The 25,148-nt window shown below is 33.5% G+C and overlaps 1 protein-coding gene across 1 annotated transcript in view; it reads left to right on the forward strand.

Moving 5' to 3' along the window:
• The window catches only part of EYS (EGF-like photoreceptor maintenance factor), a 1,642,296-nt gene that overhangs the window by 576,402 nt on the left and 1,040,746 nt on the right, over positions 1-25,148 (forward strand). The window contains 1 exon segment of the mRNA XM_020287130.2: positions 20,338-20,459. Coding sequence (XP_020142719.2) covers positions 20,338-20,459 — 122 coding nt within the window.

Consider the following 25,148-nt stretch of genomic DNA (forward strand, 5'->3'; position numbering starts at 1 on the left):
TATATAATGATTGATGCAATTTACTACATGGTAAAAATTCAACAAACATCTTTAGTTGCCATCAATAAAAAGTCCACTTATTTGCAACAAATCCAAATGTGGTTATTGTCTGGAAAAAATTGAACAGATTTATTTACAATTGTTATAAAGGTTTACTGCTGAAACTTGTTCCCTGAGACATTTGGACTTGGAATTAATGCTTTCCATCCCTGGATTTATATCAAAAGTAAACATAGAACAAAATTAGAAAACTTCCAGCACCTGATTGCTGTCCTCAAATTTTCCACTCCAAATCATTGGCTTAGGTACCTTTTGACCCCATGGGAAAACAAAACAAAACACAACAGAACACCTAACATTTAGAACTACCTACAATAGGGAGAAAATAAAAACTATTAATATTTTGAGAAGGAGAGGTTTTGGATGAGCCTAGAACCTTAAGCTTGCCCTCCATAATTGCGGTGGGCCAGCTGCGTGTCTTTGGGCATAACTGTGACACGCTTGGCATGGATAGCACAAAGGCTGGTGTCTTCAAAAAGGTCAACAAGATAGGTCTCACTGGCCTTCCGCAAAGCACCAACAGCTGCGCTCTGGAAGCTTAGGTCTACAGGAGAATGGCCTGAGCAATTTCCCACACCAGACGCTGAAGTAGGAGGTTGCGCATAAGAAGCGTGGCAGACTTGCAGTAACTGGATTTCCTCCAACACGGAGGTTCAGGGCTTGTAACGGTAGGGCTTCTTCAGCCCTCTAGGAGGGGGTGCCTCCCTGCCAGGGGCTTCCTGGGCGCTTTTGCTGCCTAAGGTCGAGCACCGGCCTGGTTTGCCCGCGCTGTGGCGCTGGGCTGCGGCCTCGACGACCCTTCAGCTTGCAGGAGCTGGGCGCGCTGGAGGCGGCAGGGACATCAGAAAGGCAGGGCGACGCGGGAGCTCCCAGGTGTGCAGGTCGGAGGTCCCCGCTTCTACGAGTGGAGTGACCATCTCCTCAACTCAGGGTACCGCCTGAACATTCAGGGCGGGCTGGCCACGTGGTTGTTGGCTTGACTAGGGAAGGAAAGGATCTTGTCGCAAGCTGACTGTGGTTGGTGGCCAGATTGGATGATGCCTAAGGGTTGTGAGACCCAGGCCTGCCCTTCATTTCTGACTGTGGGTCGGGGTATGCTTTCAGCTTCTATAGCTCTCCATAAGGACAGGTTTTATTATTATTATTATTTTAGAATATTACGGGGCTACAAACACTTTGGTTGAATAACTTGCCTTCATACCAGGTCAGAGCTACAGCGTGCCCCAACCCCAGACAGTGAGCACCGCACCTGTTAGGTTGAGTTTACCCATCTTCTCTTCCCCCCTCCCACCTGCCCAGCACCTGATGAATATTACTTACATATGATCTGTTAGTACCAATTTAATCATGAGTACATGTGGTGTTTTTTTTCCCACTCTTGTGAATACTTCACTTGAGTGTTCCTATCTTTCTGCTTCCACACCAACATTTGTTGTTTTCATACTTTTTGATAAAAGCCATTCGCACTGGAGTTAAGTGGTGATCTCACTGTGATTTTGATTTGCATTGCCCTGATGATTAGAGATGTTGAGCAGTTTTTCATATGTTTCTTGGCCATTAGTCTATCTTCTTTTGAAAGGTTTCTATTCATGTTTTTTGCCCACTTTTTAATGGGGTTGTTTGATTTTTTCCTTGCTCATTTTCCTGAATTCTATATAGATTTTAATTATAGGCCTTTATTGTGTGTATAGAATGCTAATATTTTCTCCCATTCTGTAGGTTTTCTGTTCTCATGATACTTTCCTTGGCTATGCAGAAGCTTTTTAAAATTTGATTAGATCCCTTTTATTTATTTTGCTGTTGGTGTGATTGCTTTGGAGGTTTTCATAAATTCTTTCCTTAGGCCAATGTCTGTAAGAGTTTTCCCAACATTTTCTTCTAGAATTCTTATGGTTTCATGCCTTAAGTATAAGTCTGTTATCCATTGTGAGGTGATTTTTGTGAGTGATGAGAGGTACAGATCTTGATAAAGGCAGTTTTGATCTTAAACCCAACTGTTTATTTGCATAAAACAGGGTTAGCCTATCCCTTTCTGCCTTAAATCTTGGTGTTTGCTTTTATTCCTTACTTAAGGAATGTCCTTTGTGACTCCTCCCACCCCAAATAGGGCACATTCCTCCTTTCTCCTCAACGATTTTCTTAATGGAGTCTGAGAGCTTGTCTGCTGTGTCTTAGTCAGCAGAATCTGTGTTTCCTGTTACCTGGACATTTTTAAAGCTAAACCTCTTTCTAAATTTATCAAACCATCCTTTGCTGGCATTAAATTTTTCAGCTTTAGATTCTTCACCTTCCTTTTTAAGTTTTCATGTAAAACTTTTGCTTTTTCTCAGATCCTATTAGAGACTTTATGGCTTTCTTACAGCAATGATGCACTCACATTAAAGTTGCCTTTTCAGTGAAGGTATTTTGCAAAAAAAAGTGCAAAGTTTTGTGCCTGCTGGCATGGCTACAGTGATGCTTTCATAAATTCTTTTCTTTTTTTCTTTTTTTTTACAGTGGTTCTTATGCTTAAATGGTGGGCAACTACAGCTACAGGCCTCATTCTATGGTACATATAAAATAATTCAACTTTTGCTTATAATGACGTGACTTTTCTCTGCTTCTTGGGAGCATGTCATTTGTGGCATGGCCTCTAGTGGCATTTCATGTGGGTCCCATAGTATTATTCAGGGGTTATGGTATTGCACAAAACATGGTGACAAATACACAAGAATTTCGAGAGACCACTTTTTACTGTGATAATGCAATTTACCAGAGAGACAAACTATTCATTGGGAGATGATTATTGTCATACAGCATTTTAACTGAATACTCACACTTGAGTTTACCACAATAGCAACAGGAAATACCTATAAAATTATTAAAGTAGTACAGTATGTACTATAGTTAATTTTATGCAGTTATTATTTCATACTGCATATTTACATTCGTTTACATTTCTCTCAGTTGAATGGAACCATGTCGGTCTATAAATGTTTGGATGTGTAAGCTTTGATAAGTATAACTTTTTATAATATATTTGTGCATATTTTATGGCAATAAATAATAAAATAGACTAATATCAATATACATTCTATACATTTATACCTTTTCTTAATTTTTTCAATATTTCTAGGCTATATGATTCATCTGTGAGTTTTATCAAACTGTTGCAAATCTCCCAAAATTTTCCAATTATTTATTGAAGATAATCTGCTTATAAGTGGAAACTTGCAGTTCAAATCAGTGTTGATAAAGGGTCAACTGTATTACATTCTTATTATACAAACAGCTACTATATTGAAGCTACAAACAAATTATATATCACTTAATTTTTGTAACAATCTGTAGCAATTTTCCATATTAGGAAACTTGGAGGCTTTAGGTAACATGCAGGGTCACAAACTGATCAGTGCCAAGCTGAAATTCTACTGGGCCTTTGATACTTCACAGTTGGTACAGTTGCTTAGGACTTTTACTGCTTCTATTAAAGAGTGTGGAGTTAGGCCAGTGGCCTTTGTGTGAAAGAAAGACTTGGTCTGGAAGCCTTGTCATATGATCCTTTCCCCTCTAAGTATGTAGGGCTAGATCCTAGGATTGGGCAGTTGTATGTAATCTTACAAGTCAGAGATGCTTCTGTTATCTTTAAATAAAAGGTGGCTTCTTCTATAGTCCTAGAAATTTCCAGGGAATTTGGGCTCTGCTGCCCTTATAAGTAAGTACTAGGTCTGCTAACATATCTCCAGATGCTGAGATAAGAATCTCCATATATGTTTCAGAAGAGGCCTTCTAAGTTTCGTGCTTTCAAATAGTGATTATTCACCCTTAATCTTTCTTTGTCTTTTCCAATATCTCAATGGCACTCAGCAAGAGCCATCTGAATCCATTATTGTAATTTCTACATCCTGCTATACCTCTCAATTGCCTGCAATATTACATTTTCCAGGGCATTCTCTTCTGCCAGTATCCCACTCCAGTTCCCAGCTGGTATAAAGTTTTAATAGTTGCACTACTACACCATGCTCTGGACTATGCACACTGCATTTACAACCACTGACAAGAGTTTTCTTTCTCAGCTGACAATTCAGCTCAAAAATATCATTTTACAGTCCATGTCCTAGGCCACTCCTGGCTCCAATTCTTATTGTGAGGATTCCCCAGGAAACATTTTAAGAAATGAGTTTTTTGTGTTTTTTGTTTTTTTTCACGCAGGGAGTTTTTTGGTGAAATACTCTGAAAACAATATCTGTGAGGGAGTAAAGGGAAGAGAAGTGAGCAGAGAGGAAATTTGAACTGCAATGTGGTTGTAACAGAGATCTTAGGCAATCCCACTGAAAGTGCTTCAACTGGGGTACCCCATCAGAGATGTCACGAATTGAGGCAAAAAGGCTTGATCTTTGTACCTGTATAGAGAGCAGTGATTGGATGTGGACTACTGGTTGGAAGAAGTGGTATCACATTGGGCAAGGCAGCTCTTTTCAGGTAAGAACAAATCTTAGGGAAGGGTTCAGCTCTGAGTTGTCAACTGCCAACACTCTGGGCAGCTGGGACTAAGAAAGCCTCAGATATGAAAGTGGATCTGAGTGCCATACAACAGCACACAGAACAGCCACATGTGATGCTACTGACTTTTAAGGAAAACAAACATTGACTAAGTGCCCTAGCTTTTGGCAAATTGAATTTGGAAAGCTAAATTTGTTAGCCTATGTGATGTGATTATTTTATTTTCTGGAAAAAAAAATACTGCTTCAAGCTTCTATGCAAAGCAATCAGGCCCTCACTCTCTTTGATCACTGTAATTTAGAAACAGAGAGAGGCTGGGTGTGGTGGTTCATTGGTTCATGCCTATAATTCCAGCACTTTAGGAAGCTGAGGTAGGAGGATCGCTTGGACCCAGGGGTTCAAGGTTGCAGTGAACTGTCAATACACTGCACTCCATTCTGGGTTACAGAGTGAAACCCGAGAGAGAGAGAGAGAGAGAGAGAGAGAGAGAGAGAGAGAGAGAGAGAGAGATTGATTTGAGAAGAGTAAAAGATATCTTTGAGTACACAAAAGTTTTTAAAATTGGAGAAATTTGCAAACATGTTCCTTTAATATGTGAATGAAGAAACTCACATAGACATTTTGAAAGAATAATGTTTTTTCAGTAAAAATATTTATTAAGAAAAGAGGTTTTCAATATATAAAATCACCAAGTTTGCAGTGGAAAAGTTATATAACAGTTGCATCACTGGGTAATTTTAAACTTTCAGTTAAGCAAACCTTGGGTCAAGTGTATATTCAGCAAATGTGTTATATATACATTTTACTGTTTTTGCAAGAAATAAGGAATAAAAACCTATATGTAAAAGGTTAATTTCATGTTTAATCAAATATTATTTCTTGGGAGTGATCTAGTGTAATATATGGTAGTAATCTTGAAGAGATGGAAAGAGTTCATTAGTTATGTTATTAGTATGGGCATTAGTTAATCTTACTTGCCTCTGAAGGCCTCCTTCATTTAGTTAATCACATTTGTCAAATGTCTTCCTGCCAAACTTTAGGCCCTAGAGATACAAATATAAGCTGGGCACAGTACTTCCCACCTGCCTGAATTCTTGTTGAGGAGATGGAGTGGTAATTTTAAAAAATGAAGACCATACAACAAGTGCTGTTATGTGTGTGTGTCTGTATGTGTGTGTATATATAAATGAATGAATTGTGGGAATCTAAAATATGAAGCAGCCATTTCTTCTATAATGTATATGGAATAAAACTCAATATGAAATTTAACCTGGTTTCTTACAAGGTTAAATAGGAGCTTCCCAAGCAGAAAATTAGAGTTCATTCTAGTACAAGTAATATAATATAATATAGTACAAGTATATAGTACAAGTACAGTATATACTATATACTATAGTACAAGTATATAAATAGTGGTGATTCCTTGTATAGTTGGAATAAATGGTGTACTGGATGGAGCGATATGGGTGGGAAAAAAGACAATGGAGTTTTGATCTCAGACTAGAATGGACAGTTTTTTCCAAAGTATAGAGTTTAGATTTTGTCCCATGGGTGGTGTAGACGGAAAAAAATCTGAACTCTAAGTTTGAGAACTGTGGCCCAGAACCACATCCAAGAAGCCTTAAGCAAGTAGTCTTGCTATCGTCAGGTTACAATTTGTCTTTATACATTTTAGGGAAACAGTAATTACTTATAAAGTAATAAACCAATACATGGAAGGTGTACATTGGTTTGGGCCAAAAACATGATGCAACTCAAATCCAGGGCTTACAAGTCATAGGTTTTAGGGATGCTTAGTTGACGATTGGCTGAAAGAGTTAAGCCTTGTCTGAAGACCTAGAGACAGTAGAAAGAAATGCCTGAGTTAAGATAAGGGGTCTTCTATCTTTCCTTTGATGTTATACTGGAATCAGGTTGGGAAGTTATATGCAGTTAACAAAAAAACCTGTTTAGTGAGATTTTATCATTTGTAGGTGTGACTCACCAGGTCTCTTAGAAAGGAATTTGGATAAAAGAAAAAGGTCAGAGTTCTGTCCTCAATGGTAGGAGTAACCAGGGTCTTTCTCAGTAGCTGTATTGAATTTTTAGAAAAGAAACTCTGGCTGCTATAAAGTAAGTCTGAGTGTGGTCAGAGACATGCAGATCACAGAGTTTGATGCCATAATTGAATCTAAATATAATGTCTTAGTAGTAAGGTAGTGATAGTTGATTAGAAAGAAATTTCTAAGGAAAAACAAAAAGAATTTCATGTAACTAATATAGTGAGATTTAAAAAAACAATGGAATTGAATTTGAAAACATGTAACAGGAGGGCTGCGTTTGTGTATCAAATGGCAGAAGATAGTCAGATGGCCACAGAGTAAACTTAATGGCCACTAAAGATATCCAGGTTCTAATCACTGGAACCTATGCAATTTACTTTATATGGTAATAGGGACTTTGCAAGTAAGGATCTTGGTGAGACATAGGCATGTGTTTCATTTTCCTGCAGGAGACTATCCAATTTTCCCAGCACTTATTGAATAGGGTGTCATTTCCCCAGCATGTTTTGTCTGCTTTGTCAAAAATTAGTTGGTTGTAGGATTTATATATGACTTTATTTCTTGGTTCTCTATTTTATTCCATTGGCCTATGTGTCCATATTTTTATCAATACAATGCTGTTTTTGTCAGTATAACTTTGTAGTGTAATTTGAAGTCAGGTAGCATGATGTCTTCAGATTTATTCTTTTTGCTTAGGATTGCTTTGACTATTCGTGCTGTTTGTTGATTCTATATGAATTTTAGGATTGTTTTCTTTCTCATTCTGTGAAAAATGACATTGGTATTTTAGTAGGAATCACATTGAATCTATATCTAATGCGATATGGGCATTCTGGACATCTTAACAAGATTGATTCTTCAAATTGATAAACATGTGATGCTTTTCCATTTGTTTGTGTCTTCTACAATTTTATTTATCAGTATTTTGTAGTTCTCCTTGTAGAGACCTTTCACATCCATGGTTAAGTATATTCCTAGGTATTGTTGGGTTTTTGCAGCTGTTACAATGGCATTGAGTTCTTAATTTGTTTCTCAGCTTGATTATTATTAATGTATATAAATGCTACTGATTTGTATGCATTGATTTTATAACCTGAGACTTTACTGAATTCATTTATCAGTTCTAGGAGTTTTTTACACAAGGTGGATTAAAGATTTAAAAGTAATACCTGAAAACATAAAAATATTCAAATAAAATATAGGAAAAACAATCCTTGACATTGCTTAGGTAAAGAATTTATGACTAATTAATTCACCTTAAGCAAATACAACATAAACAAAAATAAATAAATGGGGCTGAATTAAATTATAAAGCTTCTACATGGCAGAGGAAATAATCAACAGAGTAAATAGACAACCTACAGAGTGGGAGAAAATATTCACAAGCTATATGTTTGACAAAGGATTAATATCCAGAATTTATGAGAAAGTCAAACAAGTCATCAAGAAGAAAACAAATAATTCCATTAAAAAGCGGGTAAAAGACATAAGCAGACATTTTTCAAAAGAAGAGAGATAAATGGCCAAGAGACATACGAAAAATGCTCAATATCGGTAGTCATCAGGGAAATGTAAATTAAAATCACAATGAGATACCACCTTACCTCTGTCAGAATGGTCATTATGAAAAAGTCAAAATCAATACATCCTGGCACAGATGTGGTGAAAATTGAATGCTTATGCACTATTAGTAGGAATATAAATGAGTACAACCTCTATGATTAAACAGTAAGGAGATTCCCCAAAGAAAAGGAAGGTAGACCTAACATTTGATCTAACAGTCCCACCATTGGTTATCTACCCAAAGGAAAATAAGTCATTATGTCAAAAAGATATATGCACTTGTGTGTTTATTGCAGCAAAATTCATAATTGTGAAGATATAGAACCAACCTAAGTGTTCATCAACTGTTTAGTAGATAAACAAATGTGGCATATATATTAATATATACCATGGAATACTACTTAGCCATGAAAAAGAGTGAGTGAAATAATGTCTTTTCCAGCAACTTGGATGGAACTGGAGGGAAAAAAAAACCCAAAAAACAAATACTGCATGTCCTCACTTATAACAGTGATCTAAGCAATGCGTTTGCATGTTCATACAGAGTAAAATAAAAGACACTGGAGATTCAGAAGGAGAAGGAGGTTGAGAGAGGAGTGTGGAATAAAAAACCACCTCTTGGGTATAATGTAAACTATTCAGGTGATAGATACTCTAAAAGCATAGACATTTCTATTTAGGTTGGTGCAACAGTAATTGTAGTTTTAGCATTGTTGAAATTTGCTGTTTGATATTGGAATACATTCTTAAATGTGGTTTTTTTATACATCATTTTAAAGCACATTGATCACTTTGTTTTTTTGCTAATGACTTATTACTTGCTGTTTATTTTATATTTATTTTAGACTGTGGAAATAATGTTAGACTAAAAGCAAATTTGAGCAATTTTCTGGTTGGATGTTTCAAAAATTCGAAACATCAACAATACATTAGGCCCAGGAACTGCTAATGAATGTACAGTGCAGTGATGGTATACAATGAATAGAATACATGAAAATGTCTTATAGATTCCCTTTGGCCTTATACCACTGTAATGAAGAGGCATGTATTTTTTTAGATACTGTTCCTGGCTTATTGATGTTGTTATTGATGTTGTTCCTGGCTTATTGATGTTGTTTACTGAGGAGTGAACAACATAGCTGTTAAGTATTTTAAACAGAAATTACACACAAAAATATACACACATGCAGATATGCATATGTTTATATACATATATATATATAAATATACTCTAATAGTCTATCAATTGGGAGTATCAGAGGGAGTAATTGATCAATCTATTCCTGTTCACTAAAGTCAGATGGTTGCAACAGGATTTCATTTATTTTCATCAAAATTTATTTGCATAACTAATAATTTAAACATCATACACACACACTACCACTGGTCAACAGCAAAATGTTTATTTGGGGAACATGCCTTTAAAGGGATACATCTGAAGCAATAGTCAAGAAATTTCAAAAGTGTGAAGGCATGGATTTATTTTGTGACATCAAAGATTTTTGGGACAGATTCAGATTCATAGATATAAATTGAGTCACAATTTGTCTTTCCTGAAAGTAAAGAGCAAAAGATTAAAAGACAAACATTTAAATATTTTGAAAAACATACAGGAAAAGAGAAAGGTACTTGAAAATCTATATTAGTTTACTTGGGATCTACATCAGTAAAAATAAATTATTGACAACCATTTTAAAAATTACAAGAAAAAATAAGAAATCATTTTTGTCTTAAAATTTCAAGGTATTTAAAATTATACCTTATTTTCAAGAAAATGATTATATGATATATGATTATAAAGTAGTTATTCATATTCCACATAATCCCAAATTACTTTTATTATTCATACTTAGAAATTTCAACTCATTATAAGTATTTACATTAACAGAGTAAAAAGAAAATGTGTGGAATATTATTTGTAAACTTCAAATCACAAGTCAAAAGTTAGCTATTATATTAGAAACCCTGCTTGTTTTCTAAACCTGACAATGACCATTGATTTAATTCAATTAAAAGACATTAAGACTAATATCTCTTATGCGTTTGGTGAATAAATATTAATCATCGTAACACAATAAGACTAATTTCTGTGTTTTTAAAGACACATCTGGCTCACAAGCTGTTGTAAGGGATTGAAAAAAAAGTCAAACTTTAACAGAGACTCTTCTAAGAAAAATTGTAAGTTGTAAACCACTTATTGTGTTTCCAGTTGAAATTTCAGAGTATAATTTTGTTAATCAGGGATTAACTAATCACTGAGAATGCTTTAGACAGCTGGTGGGAATATTTGGCACAATAGATTGTCTTCTTAACACCTGGCTCTTCTACAAACTATAAAGCAATTAAAAAGATACAATCATTTTAGAACTGAAAGAGTTAGCAAAAAGTCACCTAGTCCCACTTTACTGATTTAAAATTGAGACCTGTTATGACCAATTAGATGAGATGCACAATAGCCTCATGTAATGGTATTCAGGACCAGAATCAAATACCCTGACCGCTGCTCTCTGTGTTTCATCGATTCCTCCATTTACTTTAAGACAATACCATAAGTGGTTTCATCTCTGTGGAAAATATTAATATTTATAGTATATGTGGAGAGAATGACAACAGACACTTTAATTCCTGTACTCAAACAAACAAGCAAAAAAAACCAAAAAACAAAAAGAGGAATGAAGAAAAAGGAAGAAGAAATACTTATGTTTCTGTTCTCTCTGATTACCCTGAGGAGAGAGAGGAGTAGTGATTAGGTGAATAACATTAAATTCTAAAAGGTCAAACACAGATTGGTAGGGCTTGTTTTCATAAGTTAATGACTTTTGATAATAACAATTTGCTTCTTAGAATTATTATTGAGAGATTATGAAATCCCAACGTGCTGACAATGAAAGGGATAGTGAAGTTGTAGCTCACTTTTTTCTAAGCATTGTTTCACAGTTCTACTCCCTTCTTGCCTGATTCTTTCTTTACAGTAGTTATGGCTGAGTTTTTATTTCACTCTTCTTACTCACTCCTGATTTCTACTGCAAAGCAGGTAGCTAATCAGATTGCAACAAAATCATGATGGTTAACCATAAGACAAAATAGTCTTCTCATCAAAGAACTATAACCTACAGATATACAAAACATTCAATAATTGTTAAGGTCGTGGGAGATGAAGACAATTTACATTATTTAACTTCTAATGAGTACTCATCTAACTATAATGTGACCAAAAATTCCTCTTGGCAATTTATGGGAAATAATTATATTGATAAAGGCAAAATATGTGGAAACATTGCAATGTGATTACAATATGTGTTATTTGTTAAATATTGCTCCTTAATTTCTCTGAAAAATAAAATATTCAGAATCTCTGAATAGATTCTGATGGCATTAAATTCAATGTGTTATATAGTATATACAACATATATGATGTATACTATACATACATAATTATATATGCTAGATATATCTATAATTATATGTAACATGTTGTGTATTAACTGTATGTGCATACAGTATGTATACAGTATAGACAAATATATATATTTTACATAACTGCTTTCATTTAAACTTAAAGAAAACTGTTACCTAACCTTACAGAACTTAAAAATCCTAAGTGTAAAATATTAAGAGCCAAAAGTTTTATAGAACATAAAATAGGTTAAAATGCAGTTAGAAATCTCTTTAGATGATCTCATTTTGATTGTTTTGTTTTACTTTACCAAGTTATGAAATGAGCTATTGTAAGGAAATGTTAAAAATATGTAAAACTGTAAGCGAAGATTACATTATTTGTTTGATACTTGCCTTTACTGCTGCTAACTAGCTAACTTTTGTACTTTTAGAGATACTCATTTTCCTTGGGTCACTATCCTGGAAATGAATTCTGTACTTATAGTCTAAAACTTACAGATACACTAATTTACATATATCCTGGGGCTGCAAATATCCCATAATGACATCCTTCCACCAAAGCAGTGATTTTGATTGCTCTATCACTATCAATCTTGCTGATGATGAGTATTGTATGTACTTAACCTAACAATGTGATTCACTTTATTCCACATTCGTACAGTTAAAGCTGAATGTTTATCTAACTATAGGTCAATATTAGGGCTTTCTCCAATGTCATCTCTATAGTGAGAGTAAAGATAATGGCTATTGGTCACTCATGTTGGTATGACATTATATTGGTGTCAACTAGACTATCTAGCAAATTTCTAATATATAAGGAGAAATAAATATAGGCATTTATATAGTAAGAGCATTATTCAGCATATATAATTTGAATATTGACTTACCAACATTGTTAGACTCTTTCACAGTGTATCTCAGATTATATAATTTGAAATTTATTAATTTACCAGATGGTTTTAATTGATTTTTTAGCTGCATTCATTTGGGAATACAGGACAAGGAGCCAGGAGACTTGAATTCTCTTTGCATTTTTTTTTTTCTGAGACAGAGTCTCACTCTGTTGCTCTGAGTAGAGTGTGGAGGCATCAGCCTAGTTCACAGTAACCTCAAACTCGTGGGCTCAAGGAATCCTCCTGCTTCAGCCTCCCAAGTAGCTGGGACTACAGGTGAGTGCCAAAACGCCAGGCTAATTTTTCTATTTTTAGTAGAGACAGAGTCTCACTCTTGCACAGGCTGGTCTCAAACTCCTGAGTTGCCTTGCCTCCCACAGTGCTAGGATTACAAGCGTGAGCCACCATGCCTGGCCAGGAAACTGGAGTTCTAATTCCGGTTTTGCCATCAACTAGTTGTGGTAGCTTGAGCAATTAACCTCCAAGGGTTCAGCTTCCTCATTATAAAATGAAACAGGTTGGATGGATCAGGGGCTTTCAATCTGTGCTTTGAGTCACATGAAGAAAATGATGGTGAGTAAGGAGAGTGGCTAAGGCAGCTAAGTGAGCAAGGCTGCAGGCTTCCTTCCCTGTTTCAGTCACAGCACCTCTACTTTATGATGTTTTGTTTATTTGGACACCCTAGGGCAGGTGTCCTCAAAGTACGGCCCATGGGCCACATGCCGCCTGCAGAGGACATTTATCCTGCCCGCCGGTTGTTTTTGCTGCCGCTGCCTGTCCTACTTAGCAGCTGACTCGACCTGGGCCCACAGTGCGCACTCTCCAATGGTCTGAGGAACAGAGAACTGGCCCCCTGTTTAAAAAGTTTGAGGACCCCTGCCTAGGGAAATGTGTTTGTATAAGGGTTTCTTATTTAAAATTAACAAAATGTAAAAACCACTGAAACAAATGATATAACGTTTATCACATCTTTGAACAGTAAAGGATGTAGAATTCTATGGGCTTTCCAATGTGTCAGAAAACTGAATATGAGAAAAAGACCTATATGTTATCCTTCTGTGAAATATTTTGGAAAATGCCTGACAGGGGTAAAAGGTGATTTTTAGTTCATGGTGTGCTTGCATTATCATTGTCATTTGGCTTTCAGACCAAACAAGTAATGATCCCAAACATCTAACTATTTATTGCAGAATTTGCATTCATATTTTGGCATCTTTATGTTTGTGACAATTGCTCACATTATATTTTCTGTATTCTTACATATTATATTAATACGTGTCCCGGGGATAAAGCTTTGGGTAACAGCCTAGACTCTATCTTCAATTTTCAAATTGAGTGAATATGGAAAGTAGTGTTCAAGATATAAGAAATGTGTTTGAGTGGTACACATCAATGGCAAATGAGTTATTTTCCCATGGGTTATTACTGGTTGCATAAGCCTTTTTATCCTCTTTATTTTTTAAACCACTATCAAAGGTAAGGGGACCCTTTAAAAAGGATCACAGGTAGTTTATCAAAGTAGGGCATGCCATAAGAGAACTAAATTATGAGTAATGTTTACTAATAAAGTATAGATTGAAATAACATAGTAGATAATAGCTGAGGCTATTTTGACAAATATAATCTAGATATTTTTAGTAGATTGACTAGAATACAGAAAATAAAGCTAGTGGAAACTTACATTTAATTCTAGTTTCTTCAGTTAGAATATTAGGCACTAATATGCTAAATTGTTCTTTTTTATTATGTAACTGAAATATAATCATATGAAAGCAATGACTAAGTTCCTTACGGGTTTATATTTCCTTTAGAAAATGTTTTTAAAATCCAATATAGCTTGATTTCTACCCTATAATATCCTCATCTACCATGTGGCTTTTCATACTCTTCATGTATTTATATTACATTTTCCCAAGTAAAGAAATTGTTTTTCTACAACAATTTTGCCTTGAAAGTATCATTCCTTGTAACATGTTACATATTTTCATTGCTTTATTTCAAAATATGTTCAATCAAATTCAGCATTATAACATTTTACAGAAATTGTTTTTAAATATTCCATTAACTTTCTGTCAGAATAATACATATTATTATACTTTAGATTGAAATCACCAAGGTAAATCATTTTCTCTATCTGAAAGAAATCATATTAACATAGTTTTGTTTGTTTTTTAAGAATAAAGATTGCTGTATTTATGTCTAATTCTGAGTACACTATTCAGTATTTGGAAATCTTTCTGTCTATAGCCAACTCTGTAAGTATTTATAGATTAAAATGAATACTTAAAATACCATTTAAAGAAAACAGGCAATAAGTCAATAGACAGAACCCTTTATTTTAACAAGGAGTAAATGCATTATAAATTTTACTCTATTTTTTCCTTTTCTTATTAAAGAAAGAAATAACTTTGTCCTTCTGTCTGGAATCATATAAATAATGAATCATAAAAGATCACAGTTTGAGATTTTCATTTTTCTTCTTTCAGTATGTATCTAAATTTTCAGGACTCTTATAGTTTCACATGTTGTAGTAAGATGAATGTTGTGGCTAAAACAATCACATATAATAATCCCAATATGCAAACACTTTTCAAACTGGAACCAGCCCAATTTTTCTTTCCTGGGGATTTTAAATCTTTATTTGTAGATTTCAATTGATTTTAATAGAAGAATTATTTAAAGAAATTCTAAAATGTTTCTTGTTAGGAAAATTGATATTTAACATCTAGGAATCATAAACAAAATATTCTGCATGACTATATTAGTATCAATTAATATGTATGTTTCAAACTCCAACATCCAGTCTTTCAGCCAAATATAAGAAAGTATTTCAGATACTGATAATTGGTAAAGAAAGTACATAAAATCCCTGATATCTTAGAATTTATACTTTACAAGTGAGAGAAATACACAATATAATAAGATATTTTCAAATATGATAAGTACTAAGCAGAAAACATTAATATGTACATGAATAATTAATGTACTTTACAAATATGAAAAATTAAACAGTAATTGTGAGAAGGTATACTGGGGAACAAGATCAAGGCTTCAGGTACCTTGATCCTGAATGTAGCATTTGTTTTGACCAAGGCTTCAGGTACAATGTATACTTGTTTTGAATAAAATTTGGAAAGTTTGGGTAGAAGTTGGTGGAAGGAGGCAAAAGTAGTGCAGTAGAAGAAAGTAAAAGCAGAAATAAATCAAAATAATTAACGATTTTTCTTAGTACATTGTCTTGTGTTGTAACATACTTGTACTTCTGTGAAAAAAAAGTACCAACTACTAACATAATGTATTTTGAAGAAATCATTGTATTCAGTTACATAAATTTCTATATATATTTTTTAATTTCACTTTTTTAGTCACAAGTAAGATTGGCTGAGTTTGTGTTTCTTGCTGTACATTGCCCAAATTTTGGTAGCTAGGTTTCACTAGTCTCAAAAAGTAAGTTGTTTCTCCCGTTTTTCTGTTTTCTTAACCTAAATGACATGAGAGCAAAACTAAAGATTTCAGAGTAATTTTCTTTGAGTCTGGAGCCTACCACCAACCTCCCTACTTTGGTACATTTTAAAATGCGTACTTGTTTAGCATGATTTTTTATTTCTTCAAAATAATTTTCCTAATTTAAATTTTCTCGTATTTATCTACTTCATATAGGTGTGTGTCTTGTAAGTGGCACATTCCTGGATTGTCTTGATCTTCCTCCTTCTCTGTTTTTCCTAGTCTGATAATATTTATCTTTTATTAGGTGGCTTAATTTGTTTACACAAATAAGCAATGTATAGATGAATAGTTCTGATTCGGTTGCAGTACTTTCTGCCTGTTACCTCTTGATATTTCCAGATTTAGGCTGGTATGCCTAGAGGTAATGGCTGCTACTAATTAATGATAATTATCTGTCACTAGGCTAAGCATATTATAGTTATTACTGCATGCATTGCTTAAAATAACCTTATGAGGTAGATGTTAGTACTTTACATATGAAGGCACCTGATGCTTAGAGAGCTTGAATAGGTTACTTAGGGAACTTATTAATAAGTAGGTTAGTAGATATGGTAGGAAAAATTATAAGATGACTCCATAGATTCCACCTTTTGATATACATGCCCTCTAAAATCTCTTCCCCTTGATTGTAGGTGAAAATTGTAAAAATTATGAGGTTGCGCCCATAATTATGTTACATTATATAGAGAAAAGTATTTTACCGATGTAATTAAGACCCCCAATCAATGAATCTGATTTAATCAAACGTGATTACCTTAAACTGCTCTAATTAGATGGGCCTTTAAAGGAGACAAAAAACCAGCATCAGAGATTATTCTGTTGATGTTGAAAGCCCAAACTGCCATGCTATGAGACAAGGAGGCCATGTGTCAAGGGCCCGAGAATAGCTTCTGAATACTGAGAGTTGCCCTTGCCTGACAGCTAGCAAGAAAAGGAGACCTAAGTCCAGAGCCAGAATGAAATCAATTCTACTGCAACCATCGAACTTGGAAGAGGACTCCAAGCCCAGATGAGATCACAGCCCAGTCAATACCTTGATTTCGGTCTGGTGAGATCTTAAGCAGAGGATTTAGGTAACTCACACCTGCACACCGACTCACTCAAACTATGAGATAGTGAACTTATGTTGTTTTTAAGTCCATTACATTTGTGATGATTTGTTATGCAGCAGGAGAAAACTAATACTCTAGACATGCCTAGAAATTTAGTAAGCAACAAAGATTGGTGTTTAATCTTAATCTTGGTAACTTCAAAATTCATGTTTACAATTATGCTATCCTTCTTACTTTACTATATTTATTACTGTTAGAAACCTGAAATATCTGGCTGTTGACCTGAAAACTACCACATAGTTCATCAAACTTGATGGCTTTGTCTTTTATCACACTGGCTGTGTAGTTCAATACGCTAGACTTGTGTCATTTTTTTTATCATTTTCTGTTTTTCCTGTCTTCTGCATATTTTCAAACTATGAAAAGTGTATTATATAAATTTGGTACAAAGAATAATGTCTACTTTGTAGTAAGAGGTAAAATGATGAGGATCCAATTTCACAAATCATGCAAACCTTTATACTCATTTTGGTAAATACATTTCTTTCCTCCACCAAAAATGGCTCAAAATATTATAATTTCATTATTGAATACCAAAGTAATAGGGTTTAAAAAACCAGTATTTTACCTTTAATTATTATCTATAATTACTGGAATTAAGTAACTTCAATATTGCATATGAAACTGCTTTACAGCAAGTATGTCTAAATTTAGAAAAATGCTTCTGAATCAAATAAGAAATTGATGAAAAGAAAAACGTGAACTCTGGCTTATTTCTAGTTAATAATCATTTTTGCTCTTCAATATTTACTTTTTCAATGATCAAAATTTTAAAAAAATTCTGTTTCCTTTGTTTGTTTTCTTTTTACACAGATTTCATCATATCTGGAGATCACTGCTGTGGTACCTCATACTTTAATGATAATTATACCCTTAAATTGATGAAAATTTTCTACTAATTATTAAATCATCATGAATACCAATAATTATTAGTTTTTAAGGGATATATAGACTTAATGGGGAAAAATTTGACTGACTTTATGACTTCACTGAATTTGTTTCAAAGTATTACTGAGACATCAAAATTACAACCAGCATTTGTCTTTACAGAAATAATTCATAACTCTTGTAAAGTGAAATTTTGGAGCATAACTAAAAGGGGCATATGACATTTATCCCACTCTGCTCTGATTTCTGTTGCTGAGCAGGATAAATGTTCTCCCATTCACCACAGCTGAGATTGTCTTGCCTATTGTAGAATTGCTTCCATTTCAAATAGCACATTCATAAGACTAAGTATAATCATTATATTAGATTTTTATATAAGCCCACTTTTAATGCACACAAAAGAGAGAAAAAAGCCAAAAATAATCCATGAAAACTGCAAATGTCTCTGTACTCATGAAAGGAAGTTAGAAATGTAGGGAACACAATACTTAAGAAAATTGCTCATAAAATCCAACAAACAGTGAGTACTATTAACAAATAGTTTGAACAGAGAATTAGCATGTGTCAAGAATAAAACCCATGTAGACAACAAGATGTTTCTCATTCCTGTGCTTTTCATCTGCTTCTAAAGTGTGGAAAAACAATTAGCCCTGTTAATCCAAAGCAAGATACTGAGGGAACTTCTCATAAATTTGAATTATTGTAACCTAAATGCACACACATGGAGCATGTATTTGTATTTCTTCTGGTTAATGTGTTGTGTCACTGTAATGTTTAAAACAAATTTCCTGTTCACATCTAGTAAGCTGTAGAATGCTTTCAAAATCTGTTTTGAGTACTGACTTCAGCATGTAGATTATTGATCCTATCATATTTATTATTTTTTGCTTATTTAATCAACTTTAACATATTGACTGCCACACTAGGAAAAAAAATTTTCTTGGGGCCACAGCGTTTCGTTATGAAATAGAATACAAATTTTGAAAACAAAACAATCCTTTCTAATTTAATGAAAATTTTGTTATTTTTTATTGTCTTCTGTGCATGAGTTATATGCTACTTGAAAAATAGTTCACACAGCTCCGAGGGTAGAGACATGTAAGTTACATATGCTTCATGACGCCCCAGGCTCAAAACTAGCATGAGTGTGAGTTAAATACAACTCACATGGTAGTTAATGTATTAATTATCTTCTGGATGCCAGGCATGTTCAAGATGCTGGGATGTATTAACTAAGACACATTCTTCATCTCAGGGAGCTCCTGCTCCACATATATGTACTGATACAGACACTTTAACTCTATTCACAAAGAAGCTGAACTGCCATCACCTGGTATAGTTCTGTCCAACAGAAATGCAATGAGACCCATGTTTGTGATTTAACTTTTCTATCAGCCATATTAAAGAAAAAGGTTAAAGAGATGAATTTAATTTTAATGTAATAATATGTCTTATTTAACTCTTATATCCAATCTACTACCATTTCAATATGCAAGTAATAAAAATTTTTAGTTAAATAATTGGCATTCCACTTTTCATACTAAATCTTCAAAATTCAATATGTATTTTATATTTACAGTGCATCTCAATTGATACTAGCCACCATTCACTGCCTTATAGTCACATGTGGCTACTATAGTGATAAGTGCAAATTTAAATAATAGCCAACATTGATTTTGGCATTTTCATAATACTGTATCTAGATTTTCTAAAGATAAGATCCCAAACTATAAGTTTTGGGATCCATATAAGAGATCCATTCTTCAAAAATCTTTTTCATATAGAAACTATTTTGGGATCCATATAAGAGATCCATTCTTCAAAAATCTTTTTCATATGGAAACTATTACCCCACAGAAGTATGAAGTATTTTGTTTGCACAGTACTGGGAAAGCAAAATTTTACTTCTAGTATTTGAACAATATTGTCATAGACCAATTCTAACCTTAAGAATAACATAATGCAAAGTTTGATTGGCCAAAATACTGAAATTTGTATATGTTAATTATTTATCAGTGACAACACAAAGCTGCCAGAAAGTCTATTTTGTTTTAGTTATATTTTTAACTTGTGAGATAGTGGCTGATTTAGTTCTTTAGTTATCTCATCACTAACCATATTGGTAATGCATTATTTTTCTTTTAAAATATTTAATAAGGATGATATTTTTGCATTGTGATCATAATGCATAAATTTTTAATATATTGTATAGATTTTATTGACATACTACAAAATTTTATTGAATTAGGTATTAAAGAATATTGTTCATGCAGTTTTTAGATGGGTTAAAAGTCATTTTGGAGGAGCATTGACATTCTATAAAAACTAAAAAAGGCATAAATTGACAGATCAAAATAGCCTAAAAGTTGTATAATTTTCATATTTCCTTAGAGCTACGAGTGTGTGTGCCCATCTGGTTGGGAAGGAAAATTTTGTGAACAAGAATCCAATGAGTGCAAGATAAATCCTTGCGAGAACAAGTCCACCTGTATTGACCTTTACAAAAGCTATCGGTGAGTAATATAGTGTTAGTTTTCTTTATCAAATTATTTGGAGTGCTCAATGTCCTTGGGATGTACGAAGATATTATTTTTACTTTACACCCTTTAATTAAAATGACCATCCAGAGATGAGCATTAACTGACAAGATAGTGTCACAGTCATTTGAAATTTGTAAATACTGAAGTTGAGATGTCAAGTTAACAAAGTAACAAACAAATTTTAACTTGGAGATATAATTTTCAGATGTGGTGCATGTTACAAATGCATTTACTTCCTTAAAATATGCTTTTACCATTCTAGCATTGTTTTGGACCATTCCATGCAGGAGGAAAGATGCCATATGTGACAAAGAAGGAAGGAGTCCCTTGAACTCAAATTTTCAAATAATTACCTAGAAATTATTATGAGTTTGGATTATCTCAGTACAATTATTGATAAATTATATAACATGAATTATTTATATATTCCATAATTCAATTGTATTAATGGGTTCTTAGATGAGAAGTCTGAAGAAACTCTAAATAGAGTCTGAGTAGCCATTGCTATTCCAAAAGCTTAACCAAATTCATTTATATATTGGTATACAACTTTTACTCCTTGTCTTGTTTCATATACATTGCATCTCTCACTTAGATGCAAAATTAGGTATATTATAACTGAATAGTTTTATTCTTGTTAAAGAAGCAGACTAATTACATACAAATGCACCCAGATGATTATTTTCTGGGGATAAATTAAAATTATTTCAGGATGTCCTCCAAAATAATTCATACACTTTCTTTTGCCTTGTGATTATAGTTGAGAATTCTGAATTATTTCAAGCATGTAAGAATTTTTATAAATACTTCTAATTTTTGGTGACTCAAGTGGGATATAAGACTCAGACTAGTCAACAGTAGGCAGTTTGCTTCAATAAAAGGGAATTCCAACATACCTGGCAACAGTAGGATTGATACCTTGAGGACAGGAAGAAAAAAATAAATAATTTTGGTCATATAAAAAAACAATCCCAATAGTAGATGTTTAAATTTAAAATATAGAAAAATATAGAAAAACACAGAGCTATTTTGTGACATTATGAATTATTAAAGTTGATATATCATCACAAATTGATATTAACAACCTCTCCATTTGTGTAGTAGAAGAAATAATTAACTTGTGATGAGCTATAAACAAAAATTTCAGTTATTTATATTTATATTTTTAATTAAATAACTCAATTACAACCTAAAAGATTTACTGTAAATTTTCTAGTATTTCTTTCATTGAGACTCTGTTATATACTTGCTAACATTTAGCTTTTTTTTAAAAAATTTCTAAAGATAATTCGTATATGTGTGCATTGATGCTGTCAATAGCCATCAGACAAACACTGTTAGGAACAGACCTGAGGCTGAAAAAGTTGGATTTACAATGCATTGCAACAAGGGAGAGAACACACTATGTGGGCCCATGAGCCATCTCAGTAAAATGGTGCAAAAAGGACTTATAGGTTTGAGCTTGTAACATGTATTCTTGTGGCAGGTTTAAGAAAGTGGGGCTTTGTTCTGGATAGAATATCGTGAGGAAGTGGGCAAAATTCTATGACTGGGTTCTTAATATATTTTATCCAGAAGGATGAAAGACAAGACAGCCAATTTTTGTTGTTGTTAAAGAGACAGCAATCACTTATACAACTCATGACAGGGGAATGTTTTGTTATTCTTTTGTTTTGGATGATGTTCATATTTTTGTCACTATTCAGATATGTTTATGGGGTATCCTAGTTTTGTTATGATCTATCAGGATCATAGAGTAGCCTTGTCTGATATTGATGTTCTGTAAGATTATCTGTTGAAATGTTCAGTAGGAGAATACCAAGATCTAACTGTACACCAAGTTTTTTTGTTTGTTTGTTTGTTTTTGTTTTTGTTTTTTGAGACAGAGTCTCACTCTGTTGCCTAGGCTAGAGTGACGTGGTGTTAGCCTAGCTCACAGCAACCTCAAACTCCTGGGCTCAAGTCATCCTCCTGCCTCAGCATCCCAGAGTGTTAGGATTACAGGTATGAGCCACCACGCCAGGCCAGTAAACCAAGTTTATAGTATCTGACCAGCTCCTAGATAACTTAGATATCAGGAGCTACTTTTTTCCTTCCAAAAATACTGCCTTATACATATGTGTGACATAAACATATTTATATATGTGTGTGTGTCTGAAATATATTACTTACATTTGTTCACCTCTCTCAAATATACTGTTTTTATATATCAAACAATATAAGAAGAAATATTAATTTATTATCTAACATGGTATTACTTTTATTTAAGTAAAAATATTGCTCTTGATAGAGGTTTTAAAGATTGAAAACAAAATAAGCAACAAAGTCTATAAGGCTTAATTTAAAATACTTTATTTTAATATTCATGAGACATAATCAGTCTTTCTAGATTATCCTGACATCACTAATTGTGAACTCCTAATGACTTAAATTTATAAATGTGTCATAAGACTTTGTCACCTAAATTAACACAAACTCTCTTAGTCATTTTATCATTCCTGAGATTTTTGATAGATTACTGACTTTATTTTCAAGATATTAAGTGTTGCATTTTTTTTCTGGGTATAAAAATAGAAGTCCTACTGAAATAGGCTTTCTCAATGTAGTTCCTCTTTAGATTTTACAGATAATGTATTAATATGAAAGTTATATTCACCTTGGCTTTATTAGATTGTAAAGAAAAGAAAGCATTCACTAAATATGCTGCTAATGAGATAAGCATATGCTATAATAAATATTATAACTCAGTATTTAAAAATTCCCTTACCAAGTTATTTTTATAATAACTTTATTGAGACATAATTTATGTACCCCTTTAAAATGTACAATTCAGAATAATATTCTTCCCTTAAAAATGGGGAATGTACTCTATGACCCCCAGTAAGTACCTGAAATCACAGATAGTACTAAATTCTATATAGGGTTATGTATACCCCTCAATTTACAATGTGGTATGTCCTGATAAACCTATTATAAGTTGAAAAAAGTGAAAGATGCATGTGCATATACTTAATACACTTAACTTAGTGAATATCATAGCTTAGCCAAGGCCTACCTTAAATTTACTGAAAAAATATATATACATTAGTCTACAGTTGGGCAAAACAATCTAATACAAAGCCTATTTTATAATGAAGTGTTGAATATTTCATGTAATTTATTAAATACTGTACTGAAAATGAGAAACAGAATGGTTGTATGGGTACTAAAAGTACAGTTTCTACTGAATGAGAATCTCCTTTACACCATCATGAAGTTGAAAAATTGTATATCAAATCATTGTAAATTGGAGACATTTTGAATAATCTAATGTGGCAAATCTGGAAATCAGATTCTGCTCCTTCCCAGTTATTACAGTTTTTGTAGTTGTTTCTATAATTTGTTCAGTGTTTTCCTAGAATAGTTTGTCATGTGTCTCTGTCAGCTAAAAAAAAATGATTTCACAGAGACTTTCTTATAGTTTTTAATCTAATAAGTCTTCCAGCCTTTAGTGAGGGCTTTTGTGTGTAGAGGCATGTCTCACAACTCTGTCATATTCTTCACTTGCTGCTTTCACACAGCCTCAAGGTTAGTCAGAGATCAGAAATTAGGGCCATTTCATATCTTTCATTGGCCTATGCAAAGGCCACAGTAAGCATGTTGTGACGTCTTCTAGTTTCCCAGCAATTTGGCTAGCTTTCAAAGACTTCTAGGTACACCTAATTCCCCAGTTTTTTTCTTTAAGCATATTGGTCAATCTCTCATTAGACTCAACTGGAATCATCACCTCAAATAGCTGCAATGTTAAATAATTGTGGTGGATTTTTTTAAACTAATTCCCTGGATAGAAGGCTTTTTGAAAACAGTAAGCTTTTGAGTCAGGTCAAATAAAGTCAGTACCTGAGAATGGAGTTTTTCAGAGAGCTGCCAGACCAATGAAATAGTGACACTTCCTGGGAAGGGTCTTTTGAGTCAGCTTCATACCTGTACTTTCCCCTCCAGTGGCTATTAGACTGCTGTTTTCACAGCTGTTATAGCTGTAATGCTGTTGGTTTTTAATTCCATTGCAGAGCTGGGGATGAGGGGGGATGGGAATAGTGTAAGTTAAACCACCACAAAGCTGACTATGCTTATGAGATTCAGTCATTTCTCTTGAATAAACACTGAGATCGTTGCAAGCCTTTAGTTCATTTACAGAGTTTTGAAAAAGCTTATTTCAACTATATTTGCCAATGTTCTTTTTTATGGAAGAGTATATTTTTCAGAAGTTATTCCTTTACTACTACAGAAGTGCTTCTATCAAATTATGTTTTGTATTATTCATATTGAGGAAGAAGAAAGCAGAGTTAAGAGGGAGGGATAGAAAGAGACAGGAGAGGGAAAGAGAGAGGAAATTAATATGGGTTCTACAATCAGTGGCTGCATAGTACATTTGGTTCCATCTCTAAAGATTAGTGAGAATTGGAGTAAACAAGTTTACCTTATATTCATAAGCTTCTAGTTTCTCATATAGAAATTAGAATATATAGTAATATCAGTTACTCATATAGTAATATCTCATAAGATTATGGTGATAATTATATAAAATTCCCTCTACAAAGTTTTTGGCTCTGTTTTATATATATACATATGGAGAGACAGAGAGGGAGAGAATATGCTAACTATCATTATAAGTATCATGAG

This window comes from Microcebus murinus, chromosome 5 (assembly GCF_040939455.1).
Source record: "Microcebus murinus isolate Inina chromosome 5, M.murinus_Inina_mat1.0, whole genome shotgun sequence".
In the NCBI taxonomy this organism is placed as follows: Eukaryota; Metazoa; Chordata; class Mammalia; order Primates; family Cheirogaleidae; genus Microcebus; species Microcebus murinus.